Source organism: Ahaetulla prasina, chromosome 1 (assembly GCF_028640845.1).
Source record: "Ahaetulla prasina isolate Xishuangbanna chromosome 1, ASM2864084v1, whole genome shotgun sequence".
Taxonomy (NCBI): domain Eukaryota; kingdom Metazoa; phylum Chordata; class Lepidosauria; order Squamata; family Colubridae; genus Ahaetulla; species Ahaetulla prasina.
Window position 1 is genome coordinate 349,989,426 of NC_080539.1, and position 22,020 is coordinate 350,011,445.

The window sequence follows — 22,020 nt, forward strand, 5'->3', positions numbered from 1 at the left end:
ACAACGAAATACCTTATGCCACCAGACTTGAAATCTTGAATTTAGAAAACTCAGAACTCCGCCGCCTTCAACAGGACCTGTGTTTAATTCATAGAATCATCTATTGCAATGTCCTTCCTGTTGAAGACTACTTCAGCTTCAATCATATATTTCGTTGTATTCAGAGGAGTGGAGAACTCTTCTTGTAAAATATTTCTGGACATGTTCAATTGTATTGATGTCTGAAATGTGGTATGGGTTCTAGACAGGTGAGCTGTATTCAAGAATTGGTCTAGCAAATGTTTTATAAGCTCTGGTTAGCAGTGTAGTGTTTCTGGAGAAGAAGCTTCATAAAATTAGGTTTACAACTCTTAAAGCCTTTTTTGCGATGTACAATCACATTTGGCCAATAAAAAATTCAATTCAATTCAATTCAATTCAATTCAACTCAATTCAATTCAATTCTATTCTATTCTAACAATACAAGAGCAAACAATAGATTTAAACTCAATGTTAACCGTTTCAATCTTAATTACAGAAAATATGACTTCTGTAACAGAGTTATTAATACTTGGAACACACTACCTGACTCTGTGGTCTCTTCTCAAAATCCCCAAAGCTTTAACCAAAAACTCTCTACTATTGACCTCACGCCATTCCTAAGAGGTCTATAAGGGGCATGCATAAGAGCACAAACGTGCCTACTGTTCCTGTCCTATTGTTTCCTTTCATTATATCCAATTAATACAATTATTACATACTTATGCTCATATATATGCTTATATATTATATAGTTATTTTCATGCTTATGCTTATATATACTGTTGTGACAAAATAAATAAAATAAAATAAAATAAATAAATAAATTTGCATTCCATTCATTCACTTTTGTGTTTTTTGCCAACAAAAACAAAATCAATACTGGACTTGAGCTCAGTTCCCACGACTTACATCCAAGTAGACATCTAAAACCAGGACACTTAGTCTTAGGATTTAAACCACCTTTTCAAAAGAGTGATCAATCTAAGTTTCTATGGAGCCTGCATAACCTCTGGCAAGATTATTAGTTATTAGCAGACAGATGCTCTGTGTACAGTTTCTCTTGAATCTCAGTACCTGCATTCCAGTCAAAAGTTCCAGAGACTGTTGAGACAATTGGGATAGTATCTTTATTAACAATATTAACAATTTTACTAGCATTGATGATGTTACCTAGTTTGGGTAATGAAACGTCTGCAAGAAAACAAAGTTTAGAAAGCACCAAGGATCCCTCATTAATAATTTTAAATGTTAAATTTGAACTTTTAAAATAAGACTACACGCCCCAAATGCAAATAACTGTTATTTTTCGTTTAGGAGTAATCGGATTATTTAATTTTGTTTAGCTTGGCTTTGTTTCGGTTTTAAAGGGGGCGGTAGCACGGCCTCATTTTTGGGGATGGGTGGGAGAAGGAAAAAAAAAAACTCATTGGTTACCATAGCAACATTGCTTCCTGGTTAAATGAGGAGGGAGAGCTAGGCACTCTTCCTCGCCCCGCCCGGAATGATAGACTATCGATTATGGGACGCTCTTTATCCTCCAGCCTCTCTAGGCGTGGGCGGGTGGATGGAGGCCGGGATGGGAGGGAAGTAGGGAGACAATTGCTGTAACGATCCCCACTTGAGACCAACTCGCCTCTCGCTCACCGTAGCTAGGGAAGGCCGCCGCCGGAGCCGAGCGATACAATTGATTGGTTCAGGGAGTGCTCAGGCCATGCGCACTAAGTGGGCCTGGAATTGGATTGGGGCTTGAGGTGGGGAGGACCCTCCCGGGTTCTTAAAGGGGCCAGCGCTAGGGAAGGAAGCTGCTGCAGCTACAAGATGGTAAGTTCACGAGACCTCTCGCCGTGGAATCGCGGTTCGGTTTTGTTTTTTGCTTTTAGCCTTTGGATCTTCGTCTTTCTTTTTTCCCGCCGTTCTTGCGATTACTTAAGCTCTAAAGAAATGGCTTCCTGCCAGCGATTGAATGGAGAATGAGATCCCCCGCCCTCTAAATTCAGCTAAATTGAATGCAATGAGCTTGTTTGTTACAATGAGAAAGATATATGGTGGCTTGTAAGCAACGTACGGGGGTTCCCGAAAGCTTTGCCTAAATATTTGAAAAAGGTTAAGGCGATGAATTCCAGTTACGGGGACGATCCACCAATCTTTGGATTGATGCTCCTTTTTAATGAAATGATCTCCAATTTCCCCTCGCGTCGAAAGGAAAATGTAGTGGGGGGGCCAGTTTAGAATTGCTACTCTCTCTTTTCAAAGAAACAAAAAGAATAAAAATAAAAAATCCGTGCTTCTTGCAAAGGTAGGACTAGATTGCAATTTTCTTTCCTTATCTTGCTGGTCTCTTTCTAGCACAAGCGCTCATTTCTTCCCGTCTGTATAGTTTTCTTTCCCTCCTTCTTTCCCATCATGGATTCTTGATGAAGGTATCTTTTCTTTTATGTACACTGAGAGCATATGCACCAAGACAAATTCCTTGTGTGTCCAGTCACACTTGGCCAATAAAAATTCTATTCTATTCTATCATCAAAATAAATGGCTAGGATTTGGAGCCCAGCACATCTGGGAGACCCTACCTTGGGGGAAAAACGGATACTTTTTCTCTAGTCCATTTTTTCCCAACCTGGCTGGGAAATTCTGAGAGTTGAAGGCTACATTCTCTTGAGATTGAGAAATGCGCTCTAGCCTCTGAAGACTCCATACTCTTCCTCTCATCAACCCTTTCATGAAGTTTCACATTGTTCATTGAGTCTCAAGTATTTAATAAATACTAGTATAACTACTGTAATAGTAATATGAATAGTAGTAACAATAATGGATTGTCCTATTGAACCATGAGGGGTTGGTTTGACCACTTCGGGGTAACCTGCTCTAGGAAAAGCCCGTTGAAATATTTTAAATTCATGCTCACAGGGAAATATTTGCATTAAATTTGCACTTGTCATTCTTTTTCATGATTTGATGGAAAAGTGGAGACATGAATGGCTTAAATGCCGGGAATGATTGAGGCATGTTTATAGTCCTGATAGTGCAGTTCGGCACTAAGCATTAAGTCTCACTGGGGTTCAGCTTGAACTTTATCCTCTAATTAGGATCTGCTTCCTAAAAATTCCTGAAAGGAGAACTGAAATCCATGAGAATTGCTCCAGAGGTCTTGCAACTGACTGATTTGTGTTTATATGGGGGAAAATGCCAACTGATTTAAATAGGGTTTTCAGTATGTCTAACTCTAGAATGAGTTGGCAAAATCTGATGTTATGGCATCTAAATGCTCCTTGTCAATCAGCATCTAGTCAACCTTGACTGATTAGTTCTTGGATGAGAAATCATCTGAAAATCTCAGGATGTTAGACTGGAAAATAATTAAAAAAACAAAAAACTCTGGAAGAAGGCTGTAGCAAGCCATTTCATGTTGCTACCAAAAAAAAAATCCCAAATAAACTGATATGAATTGATGTCCATGAATTTACTAGGAGTTCACTTGAAGGAGGTTTTATTATTTTATTATTGCTGCTTAGCTGTCCTGAGAAAGAATAATTTGAAGAGCTAATGTTTTTTTCTTACTTGTGTTAAACCTCTGAGTATACTTACTTTCATTTGTAAAAGTAATGGTATTACTGTATATTGTTCTGGTCCAAAAAGTATGGTCATTTTCTAGCTATAGCCAATGTTGACAGATAGAAATAGTTTGTGTACATTGCAAGGAGAGATTGGTCTGAATGGCCTTGGGGGCTCTTCATTGCCTTTCTCTTCAAATCCATTCCTTTGTGTTGTTGCAACTTCTAATTCCTAACTACAAATATTGCTTAATATTGAGGAATTTGACTTATCTCTTTGTGTGCTCAGAAGCTGTTGGTGAAACTTTAGCCTAATTGAAAAAATAGGACTTTTGTAATTCCAAACTGCGTATTTGTGAGAGATTTTAAGACTTTGGTATGAAGAAATGCAGCACATGTCTGTCTTTCCAAACCCATCAGCTGTAGTTGGGATCTTCTTCCTGCCCCTAACTAGGAATTATGTGCTCTGACGCAACTTTTGTTACGTTTCCTCAAAAATGCATTTTTAATGCATTGTATATTCTTTGGAGGAATAGATGTAAGATAAACAAAAAACAGTTCTTATCCAAAATGTTTTGCAATCTTTTGCAAAGGGAAAGGGGGAAAGGTCAATAAATTAATAAATTAATCTTCCTCCAATCCTGTGGTTTTTATACTGACTCCTGCTATAGCACAGGAGGGATACTAAATCTCTAAACCAGGAGATTGGAGACCCCTGCTCTAAACAGAAAGATACAGAAGATGAAGACCTCTGAATCCATTTTATTCTTTTTCCTTGGCAACAAGATTGCGATATTCTGTTCTCATGCTCAAGAACTCCTTGCAGGCTCAGAACCTTCTGTTATAAGCAAATGTTTTTTTGAAATAGTTGGTTTGCACATCATAACAAATGCCTGAAAGTCAATCTGTTCAGGGGAAACTCATTTGTGGTTTTTCTGGCTTAATGTAATTGTGTGCAATTGTAACTGCCAGGATATATTTTCATACAGCGTTTATACACGGTGAGTGTTGTAAGCATACCATAAAATGGATTGCAGGTTGGGTTTATGAGCAAGAGGTTTTTTTTAAAGAAGAAATGTAACATCTGTTCCGATTTATTTGTGTAATGTAGAATAATCGAATATCTGTTTTATATATTCTGGAGAGAGAGAAGTTCCCTGATGATGAACTTTAGTATGAGCCCAAAAGCTTGAAAGAATAAACCTTCCCCATGACTGATTTGATTGGATCCTGCAACATTTTTCTGAGACACATATATTTGCCTTCATTTGCAATATCTGTTTTGAATAATTTTGCCAGTTAGTCCCTGAATAAAAACATCTGAATCACTTTAGTGTCCTAGTCTAGCATCTAGTCCAGCATATCCATGTTGGACAACCAGGTGCAAGAGCTTTCTTCTTTTGAAACTAGGTGCGTATGAGAAATTCAAAGCTCAACATAAACACATGGACTAATGTTTTCTTAATGTTGAAAATCACGCTGCCTTGGTAACTGGAAGCAATATATAGCAGTTGTGACTAATAACTACTGTTCTCCATAAATTGTCTGATTTCCTTTTATAATTGGTGCCTGTTGCTACGTTTTTAGAAATTTTGTAGCTTAATTATCCATTTTGTGAAAATGCATATTAGATATGGGAATCTCCAATTTGAGTGAAAAGAAACCTGGGTTTTAAACCATACGTTTCTGACTAAACAGTCACTACAGACACATTCTAGCCAAAACCAAAGTAACATTATGGCTATGTAAAGCATGCGAACATACCCTAGAATTACTACTAGGTCTTGCAGAAGTAAATCACATTGAAGTCAATAGGATGTATTTCCTCAGAACTGTATTTAGGACTGCTGCCCATATTGAACTCTGATAACAAGCTGTGTGTTGTTATCTATATATGGAACCCCCCCCATCAAAATAATAAAAAGGCAGATCCAGAAGACATAATGGTCTGGAAGGCAACCTGAGAGAGACAAAATGGGAAAATTAGGGAATTGGAATCATGGACAATCAAGTGAGAATAGTTTCGTTTCAGCAAATGAAGGATTTGAAGAAGGAAAGAATGAAAGAAAGTAAAGTAGCAATGTAGAGATTTTTTGGATGGCAGAGAGCATAGGAAATTCCAAGTGGAATTATTTGAACAAGTTAGAAACCTTTCAACAGCCTGGATGATCAAAGAGATGGCCACAAGCAGGAAAGTGTTGGGATACCTGAACGAGCCAATTTGGACTAGTTGTTAAGGCACCAGGATGGGGTGGGGAGAGGCTGTGAGTTCACACTTAAAAAAAAACAACATATTGTCCAGCAAGCTTGCAAGCATGGCCAGAGGCAAGGGATGCTGGAACTGATAATTCAACAACACCTGAAAGGCTTTGTGTTCTCCACCCTGGAGTGTAGGAATGGGCAAGGCGATCAAGGATTTTGACGGAAGAAAAGGATAAGTATCTTTCCTCTGGTTATACTGAATTCACACTGTATGCGTCCTCTAATTGCCTGAAGCTTGATTTCTTTGACAGTTAATACAAGAAAATAAAGAAAGTGAAAGTTTGAATAGCCAGACATCCTCAGCTCAGATTCTTCCAAGTAGGCTGGACTACAACAACCCCCCAGTAAGCCTCCACTGTATATGCCAAAAGGATTTTGTAATTGGAAAATTGAAATCTTTTCCCTACATTCCAAATACTATGGAACTAAACTTAGCAGACTAGGAAACTGCAACAGTTGTCCTCATGGATATTGTAGTACATTCTCATTATGTGTTTTTGTCTTCAAAATACTTGCTATAGCTTTTCTCTAAATAAGATTTTGCCTGATTTTTTTTTTTTAATATGCATTGCATCTCCAGCAGTTGAGGATTGGAGGAGTGATATCTATGGCTGGAATAAAGAGACCTTTTGTTCATCTGTGCCTTTTCTCTTTCACTCCCCACCCCTCTTCTCTTTAGAGTGAATCCCTAGTGGTTTGTGATGTTGCTGAAGACCTTATAGAGAAGCTGAGAAAATTTCGTTTTCGTAAAGACACGAACAATGCAGCCATTATCAGTAAGCTGAAAGGGAGGGCTCACAACACTCATAAGGGGGAATAATACAGACTCATGTTCTCTCCTCTGGCGGAAATTAACTTGGATTTTTGTTTCTGAATCAGTGTGTGTGTGTACTCGCTCTTGAATTTTCTTCCAATACTTAAATGCTTTTAAAAAATGTGTATGTGTGTACACACACACAGACACACGTTTTGTAAAGCCATTAAGTCTTTGAAGCAAATCTAAGAGCATTTGCTTGTATAGTTTTGCCCTATTTTGAGTTGGTTTGAGTAAATTGTTGGTTTGAGTACAGTGTACATTTGTTTTGTGCAAACAAAATCACATAAAATCCACATTTCCTGTGTAGCATTTCCATTGTTTTAGTTGCACTTGAAGTACAAGAACAGTCTGCGTTGCAAAATTCCGAAGAGTGCAGACTTTGGCATACAAGTAGGTTAATTGTGTTTGGCATCCAGTGGGGAATGTGAGACTTCTGTTGGCTTCAGGACCACATCAGCTTTGTGCAGCATATCAAAGGCCAGACTCAAAGCCTGTTTTCAGAAGGGATTTCAGAAGTTTAAGAGGGCGATACAGATGTTTTTAGCATTTGTAAATGGCAATGGTTCGATTAATAAAATGCACAAAACCCAAGCCAAACTACATATACAGGATTTTAATGTAGAAACAATAACGTATATCGCCTTTGTTTGCTTGAGAGCTGTACTACCTTTAATGTGGCACACAAAGACCATTTAGGTCACAGGTGTCAAACTCATGGTGTCACGTTGCTGTCACGTGACATTTTGCAATGCTTTTCCCCTTCACGGAGCTGGGATGGGTGTGGCCTGCACGTGACGCATTTGGCTTGACAACCCTGATTTAGATATTAGATTTTTTTTATCCCACCATTATTGTTTTTATAAATAAGTTAAGGCAGTGTACATACCTAATACTCCTTTCTATTTCAATGTACCCATAGGAAGGACCAGTGTAGCATTGGGTTATTTAGTGAAGAAATTGGTGTCTGGAATCTTTATGGGTTTTAACTAATAAATGGTTCAATAAATCTGGATCTCAACTTCCTTGGAAAAATGTTGACAGCCATAAATTAGATGAGCATGGACCAGACATAGTGCTCCTTTGGCTAAATTAGATGAGTGAACTAGCCTGCTTGTGATAAAAGCCAGTGCAGCCTGATGACTACAGGTAGTCCTCAACTTATGATCACAATTGAGCCCAAAATTTATATTGCTAAGTGAGAAATTTGTTAAGTGAGTTTTGCTCCATTTTACAATTTTCCTTGCCACATTTGTTAGGTGAATCACTGCTGTTGTTAAGTTAGTAACACGGTTGTTGAGGGAATCTGGCTTCCCCATTGACTTTGCTTGTCAGAAGGCTGCAGAAGGTGATCACGTGACCCCAGGACACTGCAAACGTCATAAATGTGAGTCAGTTGTCAAGGATCCAAATGTAAATCCCATGACCATGGGGATCTGCAATGGTCATAAGTCACTTTTTTCAGTGCTGTAGTAACTTCAAACGGTCACTAAGTGAACTGTTGTCAGTCAAGGACTACCTGTATTTGAAAATACTTTGCCTAATGGTCTTGTTGCATTCAGTTCAGGTGGAAGAAAAAAGCAACCACTTACTGAATGACAATAGTTTCCTCCCCAGATAGCAAATTTAAATTAACTTTTTTGTTTCCTTCTTTTAATTGTATAGTGAAGATTGACAAAGAGAAACAGCTGGTGGTTCTGGATGAAGAACACGAGGTATGTCTGTGTAAGAGGCAGAAATAGCTTTTTGCTTTGCCAAGCTCAAATATATAAACATTTGGTTTTTCTGCTAAACATGGTCTCAATAGGTACATTATTTATATCTATTTATATATGTATCCAGCCAAAGAAAAACAAAGGATATTCTTGCGCTAAATTAACAGGTCATCATAATCTGTTTTTTAAGTGCTGGTATTGACTATAAATACAGTTTTAAAATGAGTGAAGGCTGTAATAATGTATCCCATCTTCGTTGTAAAGTACATTGTTAAAATACTAGTTGTTGTGACTCTTACAGGGCATATCTCCAGATGAACTAAAAGATGAACTTCCAGAAAGACAACCTCGATATCCTTTATCAGTGATCAAAGTAATGTTTTGGTACATAGAAACAAGACTCTGCTGTCTTTTTTTGGGGCTCGAGCCAATAAGCTTATGTTGTGCTTCTGGTTCACCATCACTAAAGCAGTGATGGTGAACCTTTTTCGGCACCGAGTGCCCAAACCAGAATGTGTGTCCATGCACGTGCTGGAGCGCTGGAAACCCGAAGACCAGCTGGCTGGTCCCTGGGTTTCTGGGATGTGCATGCACGCCAGCCAGCTGGTCTTTGCGCGCGCTGGAGCACTGGAGACCCAAAGACCAGCTGCCCGGCGCACGCATGCCTGGTTTTGGGGTGTTTTTGAGGTCATTTTCAGGCTGTTTTGGGGAGCATTTTCAGGCTATTTTTGGGGTCATTTTCAGGCCATTTTTTGAGTGTTTTCCAGGTCGTTTTTGGGCTGTTTTTGTCCGTTTTCTGGGCCGTTTCCCAAGCTGTTTTTCAGGCGGCTTTCAGGCTGTTTTTTGGTGATTTTCAGGGCGTTTTGGGACAATTGTGGGACAAAACGGTCCCAAAACAGCCTGGAATATGGCCCAAAAACCAGCCTGTTTTTTGGCCGTTTTCTGGACTGTTTTCAGGCCATTTTCCGGCACCCACGAAGACCAGCTGGTTGGCGAGCATGTGCGCTGGAAACCAGAAGAGCAGCTGGCGATGGCATACGTGCCCAAGAGAGGGCTCTGTGTGCCACCCCTGGCATGTGTGGCATAGGTTCGCCATCACGGGCATAGAGGCTAGCTCTGCACACCTTAATGAAGATGTACAGAGCTTTCTTAGAAACTCACTTCTGGCATTAATGTCCAGGAAGGGAAGAGATTTAGTAGGTGAAAGAGTTTTATTTCCATACTGAGTTCATGCATTGCTCCATACCTGACTATAGTTTATTTGTATGTGTATGTATAGCTTAGGGTATATGTGAACTGAGCCAGCTATGGAATATTCCACAAATCGCATTTAAGTTCCCTAGTTTCCTTACCTTTAGAACACATTCATTGTCTATAGTTACAAGTACCAGCATGATGATGGGCGAGTCTCTTACCCACTCTGCTTTATCTTCTCAAGTCCGGTTGGTAAGTTAAACTCCAGTGAACTAATGTGCAAACTGTCTTCAGTAGAAATAAAAAGATGGCTGCCATCCAAGATAAAAAGTACTTAAGGATGTGTTAAAGATTTTCATTTTGATTAGCTGGGAAAAGTTCGTGTTGTTTGGCTTCTGAGTGTCATTATAAGGGCCTTTGTGTTGAGTCAACAAATGCAGAAGATAAACAGTGCTGAAGTCTACCTCAATAACAGTTGTAGGAACAATAGGACAAGGAGTCTATAGCACTAGCACGTAGACCTATATACCATTTCAAGTATTTTATAGCCCTCCATAAGCGGTCTCTATACAGATCATCAAGTGACGGATTATCAGAAAAGGGAGTGAAAACACACAGAATGGCTGTAGACCTTGGAAACAATTTTGTTAGCTAATGGGGATGCAGTTGTTTTCAGTCTCACCAGGACTGCAGAAAAATTTTAAATGCTTCTTTAATGAAATTTGTAAAGACCTCAGCAATTTTGCACTTTATTCTACATTGAGTTGATGAATAACTTTTGATAGCAATTGGATTTTGAAATGTAAGGGAATTTCTCATTCCCTGATTCCAAAATTCCACAAGACTGGAAAAAAAATCTAACGTAGGTAATCTGGTGATCCCTGGATGGTATTTAGAGGAGTCGGGAATGCTAGGGACTACCTGAATAACTAATAGGAGTTGCATTCCCGACTCCTCTGAATACCATCAAAAATCAGCAGAATGCCCATATTAGATTTTTTTCCAGTCTTGTGAAATTTTGGAATCCTTACAAGAGGTCTTACGAGATCTTGTAGAAGAATATCAACATCTCAAACTCTTAAGCAAGAAGTTGAAAAGCGTAGAAGTTGGAGAGGACTGCAACATTGTATTGTGGCAGATGACCCTTCACTAAGCCATAATGGCTTTTGTTTAGTTTGGTTTAATATATTTTGTGAAGCAAGTGGTTGTTGATTGTAAGTCATGGAGATGACTTACTATTACGTGAGAACCTTTATAAATAAAACAATAACTTAGCGCTGTTGGCATCTGCAGTAACCAAATAAGGCACTTACATTATGATGTCATAGTGGAAATATAATTTTGCATCATTTTTATAATGACATCATGATGCGCATGTTATGTTAAGGGTTAGTATGCCAAATTAACACAATGGGTGAACACTGAGCCTCTATATAAATGTTAAAGGTTAATATACCAAATTAGTTGCTTAAGATATATTTCCTCACATCTTAAATTACCATCTCTTCAGCACAGGGCTAATAATGGTCTGCTGTAATGTAAATAATAAGAATCACTCAGTAATGTGTGTAAACTTTTAAAGTGATTTTTAGAACATTTGGTGGGTGCTTGTTATATGTTTCCAAACTGACAAGCTGGTATAGATTGTGGAACATATGTTATGTGTTGAATGCTTTTGGTGTATATAAATAGAATTGGCGGCTGAGGTCTTCAGTAAATATCTTTTTACTAGCTCAAAGAGGATAGTGAAATAAGTAAATAGTTGATCAGATTTCATGTTCAATATGTGTGCAGAGTGCTATGCAACCTGGTGCACTCCTATTGTCCCTGCTAGTAAAAGATTATGGAAGTCATAATCCCAAACATCTATAGAACATGAAGTTGTGGATTTTCAAGCTCAGACATATATTTTCTTCAATAAGCAGAAATAAAAACATCAGCCCTTAAACTGAAGCATTAAACTAAACTAAATTAAACAAAATCAACATTTCTCAAGATTTAAACCCTCAGACAAAGGAGAGTTTCTGCCACAGAAAAAGTTCTATCTTAGTGCCCACCAGTACAGTACTTGTAATAGTTTGAGATAAAGACTGTAACGTGTAGGCATATTCAGAGGACTAAAGGTAGTCTGGCCTTTCAACATTTTCCAAGCAAATAACTACTTTATTTGTTAAATAAAAGTTATTTAACAAATAACTACTGCTAACTGAATCTTTCTTAGTGTGCAGAATTATCTAATCAAATTTTCTCCAAGCTGATGTTTTCGAGCTGTGTTGGAAGACTTCAACCCCTCCTAGTTTCTAGCCAGTCTGTTGTGAGAATTGGTCTGATACATCTGGAAGTCATTAGATTGGGGAAGTTGTTATGTTAATTTTAAAGCAGCAAGTAGGATAGGGAAAAGACCAGTTGTTTCTTGCATATGCAGTAAGAACTAAGGACAAGTAGCCAAATAGACTGACTAATGTGGTTTTATTTTTCTCTGCTTGCCTTCCTCCCTTTTTACGATTATAGGGTGTAAGCCCGAGCAACAGATGATGTATGCTGGCAGCAAAAATAAGTTAGTACAAACAGCAGAACTCACAAAGGTAAAACTGAAACAAATCTTGGATGTTGTGGATGATGTTTGTTGTGAAGTTTATGTATTCCCTTTTGCCCCTAAGTTAGTACAAACAGCAGAACTCACAAAGGTAAAACTGAAACAAATCTTGGATGTTGTGGATGATGTTTGTTGTGAAGTTTATGTATTCCCTTTTGCCCCTAAAGAGTCTTTGTCGATTCAAATTCTGATATTTGCAGGGTGTGCATAATTGGGTACTTAACCAAAATTTGATCTCAAGAGAAATCTGAACTTTGTAACATGTACTATATAATCTTTCTGAAATTGCTATTCTCCAGGAGGGCTGGTGAATGTTGACCTTTAACTATGCAAATTGACATTTTATTTGGCTTCCTGTAGCCATAGGTGGCAAATGATGGTTCTGGGATGCAAGTAGCACATCCTTGGAGTGCTCTTTGAGCATATATTTGAGAAACATCAATCTACAGCAGGGATGTCAAGCTGATATCGTCACGGTGGTATCACATGACGTATTGGGATCCCCCCCCCTTTCTGTAAACTGGGCGTGGCCAGCGTATGATGCATCTGGTCCGTGGACTGGAAGTTTGACAGCCCTGATCTAGAGAATAGAGAAATCACAAAATAACTACAACTGCAATTCACCGTTCCTTTCCAGCTGTGTATTTCTTTATCTGCTTCAGGAACCTGGTGTATTCCAACAGAGATTTTGTGGGCAACTTAGCGCATTCCATTTTTCTTGGGTTATTGCTCCTTCAAGTGGCTGATGCACATCCAAAGTATTTTTGAGCACCAGTTTTCAGTATAGTATAGTGCAATATTAATGCAATATCAGGGGTTTTCATTCAATTGCATAGAATGCTTTTCTTATGTATAATGTACGCTGAAGATGACATTTAATTTCATTGTACGAGGTGCAGTGACAAAGTACTACTACTACTACAGTACAGTAAAGAACAGGGCCATTTTATACTACACTTCCATATAGTTGACTTTCTTCTTTTTTCCATTCCTAACTGGTGAGTTTCAGGAGACTATCCCTGGCTTTAAGCCTCAGATGATCTTTGCATGACTCAGTGTTCTCCCTCGTAATAGTTAATACATCCATACACAGAAAAAACTAAAATGCTTGGGGAGAAGATTTTGACTTAGATTCCTCCTCGATCTGCTATCTAAGGAAAGAATGGATTTCTATCATGTAAGACTTGCCTGTAACTGAAAAGATTCTGTCTTGATCTCCAGCGTCCCGTTTCTGCGGGGAATAAGTCCTAGGATTGTACCCTAGTTTGATCTGCTGGTACACTGTTTTGAAGGCCTCATACCGAATGGCAATATATTTTTTAAGATGTCCAAATTCAGCAGTTTCTAGGTTAAGGATAGATGATTGTGTGCTTTTTCCCGGACAAATTTATCTGTATCAGTAGTAGTTGTAGATTTCTAAAAAAATGAAATCAAAAATACATTATGTAATATCTGTTTCTTATTCCCTTTTGGAGTAGATGACTTCTCTTTTTGGCTTAGCACATATAGCATGCTAAACCATAATGTAATTGGTTTAGGTTTGGCTTAGTGGGTTGTATCAATATACCGTATTTCCCCCCCTCCCCAAAAGAGGGTGAAAATCTGGGTGCGTCTTATACTCCAATGCACCTCCACCCAGCTTCTCAAACAGAGGTTTCAGAGGCTGAAAAAAGCATCAGAAACAAAGCTTCAGAAAAGAAGTCCCCAAACAGCTTCAGAGGCTTTTTTTCTGAAGCTGTTTTGGAGGCTTTCAGAGGCAGAAAAACAAGTTTTTTCTGAAACAGAGTTTCAGAAGTTTCAGAGGCAGAAAAAAAAAGCAAAAAAAAGCAAGGCACAGAGCTCACAACCCAGATACCTGTTGCTAAAATTCACCTCTGAAAACAGCCGATTGGGGGTATTCAGGGATGGGGGGATCTATCTGCCAATCAGTTTTTTTCTGATTTTTCTCCCCAAAAACTAAGGTGCGTTTTATACTCTGGTGCGTCTTATCCTCCGAAAAATACGGTAGTCAACTGTGGTTTATAGAAATAGCAATAGCACTTAGACTTATATACCACTTCACAGTGCTGTACAGCCATCTCTAAGCGGTTTACAAAGTCAGCATATTGCCCCCAACAATCTGGGTCCTCATTTTACCGACCTCAGAAGGATGGAAGGCTGAGTCAACCTTGAGCCTGGTGAGATTCGATCTGCCAAACTGCTGGCAGCTGGTGATCAGCAGAAGTAGCCTGCAATAGTGCACTCTAACCACTGTGCCACCGCGGCTCATCCTTTATCCTTTTAACCATGTCTTAACGTACTTGCTGAAGCTATTTTTGTTTCTGGTTTTTTCCTCAGGTATTTGAAATCAGGAATACGGAGGATCTGACCGAGGAATGGCTTCAGGAGAAGCTTGGCTACTTCCACTAAAAGAAGGATTAAGCATTCCATCCAGTTCAAACTGGAACCAGACATGACTCCTGCTTTCTAAACCTAACAAGAATGCACTGTACTTACAGTTGTTTTCCTGCAATGTTTGTATGTATGTACATATATATGTATATATTTGTCTGTGCAAAATTTATATACATGAGGGGAAGAAGTATCTCCTGCTTAACCAAACTTTGCCCAGGATTATTCCTTTCCTTCTAATTGTTTAAAAGGGAACAATTTACTTCCTGCAGGGATATTTTTTTTCCTTTTTGCACTTACATAACTAATATTTCTATCTGGACTAATCAGAACTGGTAATTGTTTACAACTCCGGGGCAGAATCTCCAAAGGGACACATTGTGCACTAGCTCTTGTTTGTATCAATGGACTGTGTACTCAGTCAAGTAGTCTGGAAATTTACAGCAGATTTCCCCCCCTCTTGAGCTACAAGTGCATCTTCTCTTAATAGAAACTGGACATTAATAACTAATAACTGGACCTAATACTATGTGAAAATAACATTGAATCCAGTGGCATGAAAACATTGGAATTGGGCCCAACTTATTTTAGGATAGATACTTTAGTACGGTTCCTAACATCTCCAGATGGGCCTTTTCTTTTTTTCTTAAAAGACCCCCAATTATTTTGAACCTTATATTTCCACTTTGGGTCAAAGGTTTAACACTATTTTTGTGTATGTAAAGGATAACATTTTTACTAATCAAATAGAAAGTAGATTTAAAGCAACCTCTAAGGGCTTGGTCACACACCGTAGTGGACTTTCCATTCCAAAAGTCTTTATATGTAGATCTATTAATATGAAAGTCTTGACTTTTCTGGACTTTTTATGCAAGCACTTCTCAATCTGTGTGCCTTTAAAAAAAATCTATCAAATGATTGTAAGAAAGTCTTACACTGCCATTTTTTTAAAAAAAAATATTAAATTTGATACAGGTTAACTTTGCCTAAAAGTATCTTCCTAGGAGCATCTGATAGCTTAATCTCTCTTTCCATTAACTTCAGCTGTAGGTGCATACACTCTGATTTATACTGCTATGATTTAAGGCAAAATGCTCTGCCTGGCTAAAAGAAAATTAAAAGTCAACACATATTCTGAAGTTTATTAGCGTCCACATCATCTCTGCATTCTGTCTCAGTAGATGGGGCTGTGTGTGCGTGGATTCTTACGAGTGCAGCAGAGGAAAGAAGTAATCTATAATGTGCAGAATTTGGCTTCCTTAACTACCTTGGTTTCCTTTTTGTACTTTAAAAATATGTAGCCAATGCCTTCTCTGAAGCCAGAGGAATATCCATTGCAATGCATGGGGGAGAGCAGCGTCTTGGTGTCATGCTTAACATCTTGCACTTCTCCTTGACTGGACCTTGATAATAACCTATACAGATCAAAGAATCCCATCCTCTTTGATCAGCAACTTGAATTACCTAACTGCAAAACTTGATTCTCCCTTCAATGGATGATGTGGCCAGTAAATTGGCAATATAGTCTTTAGAGACAGACAGGTGAGGCGTTTCCTGTCTATTGTTGTTATGGTTTACCTATGGTAGGAATGAGATTCCTAAGACTAGGGGTAGCCAAATGTAAACTGACAAAGGAGCAGAAATATATGTTGTTCCCCAAACTGATAATTAGATGATTAAACTCTACATCGGCATGATGCATATACGTGGATTATAACTGCAACATTCCAAAATCTCAACATATCCTAGGTCAGGGGTGTCAAACTGGCGGCCCGTGGGCTGGATGCGTCACGTGTAAGCCACACCCACCCCAGCTCCGTGAAAGGGAAAAAACATCACGATTCATCACGTGATGGCAACATCATGCTGCGAGTTTGACAGCCGTGTCTTAGGTCATCTAGTTGGGCAAAATGTCAGATTCTGTATACCAAATCTGATACCAGTTGGCATTAATGGGATTATAACTCTGGTAATATGATTTCTTGATATGATTCTTGGAAGCATCCACCCCCCCTCCAAATACTTTCAAGCTTCCAAGAATTTCTCATTGCCAGGACAAAGGAAGAAATAGTAGCTTTTACATTTTAGTAGACCAATTCTTGTTCACTTTAGATAAGCCATGCACTGATTGGCTTGTGCGTTTTTGGCATCTGAGTGTGTTGCCTAATTCTGCAAAATGCTTACTTACATAGAATTGGGCTGGTCATTTTAAAGAGGACAGTTATTACTGATAGGCAAAACTGCTATGCTTAAAATAACATGTTGAGGCAGACCATTATTAAATGACAGAAAAATATTAGCTGTCTTTTTTTTTCTTTAATGACTGTCTTCTGTCTTTGTTAGTAGGAAAATATAATCCATTTTGGGCATTTGTTTTTCTTTTATATAATTCTAAACATAGACACTTCCCATTCTTTTCTTAAGGAGAGGGAGAACTCTTCTGTGGAGTGGGAGTGAGAGAACCATCAATATAAATATACTTTTAAAAATTACACAAATAGCTTAGGATTTTTCTAGAGATTCACTCTGCAAATAAGCCTCCAAAAATGTACACTTTAATAGTATTTCTATTACTTGATAGGATTTATTAAAGAGCTGTTCTGAAGCCACTCTGGGCTCCTTGGGGGAAGAATATTTGCATTCACTATATAAACAGTTTTTTTAAAAAAATATTTTTTGATTCAACATTTTTCACCTTTAAAATCAGTTTAAATATAAATAGTTATTTCTATGCAAGACTTGGAACTGAGGTTCTAGTTTCTTGGGAGTTTGTGAAAGTGACTATAAATACCTAAAGTAAAACTTGTACTCTCTGAGAAAGTAAAAACCCATATTTTTATGTCATGAATGCTACATTGGAAGAATAAATTTAATGCAGAATAACCCTTCCAATGAATCATGTCTGGGGGAGCCCTCTGTAAACGATTTTGCAATGGATCATTTAGGCTCTGGTCTAATAGTTCCATCTTGAATGGCATTACAATGAACTGCAGCTGTGTTATCCCTAAACTATTTAATAGAGTACAAATAGTACAGAGGCTGTTTTACATGGATATTTGGGGGGGGGAGAGGTCAGATTTGTTTTTTGGTTGAAGGAGGATATACATAGAAATCCTTTATGTACCAAATATGTCTGAAGATTCTTTTGTGCTTATCTGCCTTCTTTACCACTCTTTCATTAAGGTTTTTTTTAAAACCAATGTTTTTTCTAGGAATATTTTTTCTTAAACGACTGACTGCAGTCCCTCATCTAAGATTATAATCCTTGGATGCTTTTAATTTGAATGTTTTTTTCTCCCTTTTATTTAAAGTAGACTCTCAAGAACTGTACTCAGCATTTTGTAAATCATACTCCAGAGTTAGTGAAGTTTGGTTCAGTTTTGGATGTGTCAAGAGTTTTAAGAAGTAAATTGTAAATCACCCATTTTGCCAGTTCAATACTCCAGAAAGCAGAAAAGGGGGAAGATTATTCAGTCTTGGAAGTGCTGCTAAAAGGATTGTTGGTGTGCCCACCGTTACATGGTGTTCCTGCACCATATTTGTGCCCCTCTGGTGTAGGATAAAATGGAGGCTGAAGAGTCTGGAAGATGAATGATCTGTCAGAAGCATTTAAAAATTAGAAATACTGTTCAATTGTCTGAAAAGTTTGGCAAGAAAAACATAGGTAGCTGAGCACTCCTTGGAATTTTGTTTGGTCAAAGTCAGTGAAGGAAATTGTAGGCTTGATTTTAGGTTTAAAGAGATTGAGACTAAGCTCCACGATTTGGAAGCTGTTGTCTTTTCTAAGCAATTGCTTGTCCCTACCCTGCCACAATATTTCATTTTGTGATGTCTTTGGGATGTGATGTGAACTACAGTTATTCCTGAACGGAATTCTGTTTGGCAGACTGGAAACACTGACATCTTCAGCTAATAGGAGAGGTTTATTTTCCTGCTCCTTCCCTTCCTCTCTGTTTGGATCTTGAAGGAGCAACATGTGAAGAAATTCCATTAAAATAGGTAGCTGTAACAACTTTTTGAATACTAACTTGCTTTTAAATCAAATCTTCATGTGGATGTTTTAATAAGCTGTTAAAAAGGAATTATACAGTGGGATGATAAATTTCTAACAATGGTTCCATTTCTGATCTTAGTACTTCTCATTAATCTTTTATAGATTAGAATTGTCAGTATTTCAAAATGAGGCCAAATACTTGGTTTTGAATTTCTTTTTTCCCCCCCTCAAGCCTTTTCACTTATTACATTTATACATAATACATGTTTGTTGTAGCATATAAACAACAGGAAGATCCGAGCAAAAGGGAAGAATCACAGAATACATGTGCTTTTAATATTCAAGTTGCAATTGTATGAAATCAATTGTATGAACGTATTCCCCTTTTCCTGTAAAAGCTTGTTTGAATTTAAAAAAAAACATACCTTTATGCTTTATTGATAGTGCCATATTCACTGGATAAAATGTGAAACTGGCATTTGTGAATCTTTCTGTTAATCAACATTAGTCAGCTTTCGTGAAAGCATGTGGGGTTTAATTCATTCTTCTTTGTAGTGACCCTTTCCAGATGTGTTGAGTGGCGCCAGATGAGGGAAAGTTGATCTAAGCCAGGGGTCTGCAAACTTGGCTCTTTTAAGACTTTAAGACTCTGGGAGTTGAAGTCCACAAGTCTTAAAAGAGCCAAGTTTGCAGACCCCTGATCTAAGTGAATAGACACGGCATTTTATGTACACAGAAGAAATATGAAATATGAGAATCAGTTTACTAATAAAACTGGGTAGATTGCTAAAGTCCTGATAGTTGTGCACTATTTTATATGTTGAAATCAGATCAGTACTATATGAAACATCTTTTAGGGAAGTTAATATAGTACCTAATTTGGGGTCATTAATTTGATGGGCACATTGTAAATGTACAAAATTGCACATAAAGCTATTGAGAAAGGATCATTGAGGATAAAGGTGAACCAAGCCAATTATAGCTCTCTTACCATGTCCTCTAGTTGTACCTGAAAAGTATGAGCTGTAGCATCCATAGTTCAGACTCCCTTGACCCAACTTTCCTTTGGGGCCTTCCGCATAGAATTCTACAATTCCAAGTATCTTAGCTAGTAAACTTGTTGGAAATTCAAGGACATATAATCTGGATTCATCTGGAGGATGCCAGCTGGGGTAGGCCATTAGTTCTGGTTCAATATATTGCTAACTCTGCCCACAATCTAGAGTTCAATCCTGACAGGCTCAAGGTTGACTCAGCCTTCCATCTTTCTGAGGTCAGTAAACTGAGGAATCAGATTGTTGGGGTCAGTATGCTGACGTTGTACACCATTTAGAAAGTGCTGTAAAGCATTATGGGCAGTATGTAACTCTATTGCTCTTGTTAGCATCTGGTTGAATAACCTACCCCAGTTAGCACTGATATATCCAGACTTTATGTCCTTGAATTTCCAACAGGTATAGCTCATTTTTCTAAACTAGCTTGGAATTCTATCCCCAACAAATCTTGAGGGTGCCACGTTGGAGAAGATCGATGTGCATTGATCGCTGGAATACCAGCCTTTTCTAGCCAATCTGAAAAAGGCTGCAGGACCACTCTTTCTTGCTTCACTCAGCTCCCTCCAAATCTGCAAATTGTTAGTGAGGATATTGGTCTCTTTACAATAATATATTACCAAGTACTGACTTAATATAATTAAACATTGCTAATGCTGAAAAGTTATTCTGTATAAGAGCAACAGTATATAGAAAGGAAAATGCACCCAGATCTTGAGTGACAACTGCAATATGTACTTTTATTGTTCACTGAGCAGATTGACTGACTGGAGAAGTCCTGACATTTCTGTGAAACTATCCAGCTTGACAGGTGTTGCAGTGATTGGGGTATTTTTTAATGTTCTGCTTAGTTGATTTTGCATGTTTTTTAAAATCATCATTTTTTGTTCAGACAAGCATGGAGCTTGTATTGGTATTGATGATCATACAATGTTAATAAAACCTGTCAAACTCCCTGTCTTTTATTTTTAATGTGATAGAATAAGCTTAAAGCAGGGGGGCGGGAACCCCAAAGGTAGCCTGGCAAAAAGAATATATAACCTTTAAACAAGAGCTTTTCATATCGGGTCTGGATGGGGAGAAACAGGCTCAAGTATAATCCCTCCAAGACGGAGTGGCTGTGGATGCCGGCACCCTGATTCAGTCAGCTGCAGCCGTAGCTGACTGTTGGAGGCGAGTTATTGGCCCCAAAGGATAGGGTGCACAACTTAGGTGTCCTCCTGGATGAACGGCTGTCGTTTGAAGATCATTTGACGGCCGTCTCCAGGAGGGCCTTCACCAGGTTCGCCTGGTTCGGCAGTTGCGCCCCTTCCTTGATTGGGATGCCTTGTGCACAGTCACTCATGCGCTCGTTACCTCTCGCTTGGATTATTGTAATGCTCTCTACATGGGGCTCCCCTTGAGGTGCACTCGGAGGCTTCAGTTAGTCCAGAATGCAGCTGCGCGGGTGATAGAAGGAGCTTCGCGTAGCTCCCGCGTAACACCGCTCCTGCGCAGACTGCACTGGCTACCTGTGGCCTTTCGGGTGCACTTTAAGGTTTTGGTCACTACCTTTAAAGCGCTCCATGGCTTAGGGCCTGGGTACTTACGGGACCGCCTGCTGTTACCGCATGCCTCCCACCGACCCGTACGCTCTCACAGAGAGGGACTTCTCAGGGTGCCGTCCGCCAAGCAATGTCGGTTGGCGGCCCCCAGGGGAAGGTCCTTCTCTGTGGGGGCTCCCACACTCTGGAACGAGCTTCCCCCGGGTTTACGCCAAATACCTGACCTTTGGACCTTCCGCCGCGAACTGAAGACACATCTTTTCATTCGCGCGGGGCTGGCTTAAATTTTAAAATAAGTTTTTTAATTTAATTTTAATTGTATATTGTATTGTTTGTTTTTACTTTTGGCTGTACACCGCCCTGAGTCCTTCGGGAGAAGGGCGGTATAAAAATCGAATAAATAATAATAATAATAATAATAATAATAATAATAATAATAATAATAATAATAATAATAATAATAATATCAAGGATCTCTCCTTTGACAATAAATGGATTGGGCTTCTTTAAGATAAAATAACAGGATGGGGTGCTGACCCAGTTTGGGTATGCATAGTTAGCTTTTGACAGACAAGGAAGTTAGCCTCTGCTTTTTCTACCCAAACCATTGATGGAAGTATTTATAAAAGAAAAGACAGGTGTTCAAGTCTTCAGAATTAATCTGGACGGACTATTTTTCACTTGCAATAGTCCTGGTTGAATATCAGGCTCATTTTTTTGCACATGCTCAGGAGAAAATGTTATTCAGGTTTCAGGTATTGAACACAGGCTTTTAAAGAAGTTCTGGGACAAATTAGACTCATCTGTCATTCTGATCATGGGTGATACTGAATGTTTCGACTTAAAAGTGGATGATGTACGTTGGGAATTCAGGGATGTGACTTAG

At 38.6% G+C, this 22,020-nt stretch overlaps 1 protein-coding gene across 1 annotated transcript; it reads left to right on the forward strand.

Annotated features, from left to right (window-relative positions):
* The first annotated feature begins 1,634 nt into the window (after positions 1-1,634).
* On the forward strand, positions 1,635-20,546 carry GMFB (glia maturation factor beta). The gene is made up of 7 exons (XM_058163046.1): positions 1,635-1,842; positions 6,514-6,610; positions 8,314-8,363; positions 8,665-8,714; positions 9,727-9,809; positions 12,069-12,142; positions 14,491-20,546. The coding sequence occupies exons 1-7, from the start codon at positions 1,840-1,842 to the stop codon at positions 14,560-14,562; spliced, it is 429 nt and encodes a 142-aa protein (XP_058019029.1). The 5' UTR covers positions 1,635-1,839; the 3' UTR covers positions 14,563-20,546.
* Positions 20,547-22,020: the final 1,474 nt, after the last annotated feature.

Excerpts from the sequence above, each read along its gene's own strand:
- GMFB (XM_058163046.1), top strand. Across the intron at positions 8,364-8,664 it reads TTCTGGATGAAGAACACGAG|GGCATATCTCCAGATGAACT; the intron begins GTATGTCTGTGT and ends TGACTCTTACAG. Across the intron at positions 12,143-14,490 it reads AAACAGCAGAACTCACAAAG|GTATTTGAAATCAGGAATAC; the intron begins GTAAAACTGAAA and ends TTTTTTCCTCAG.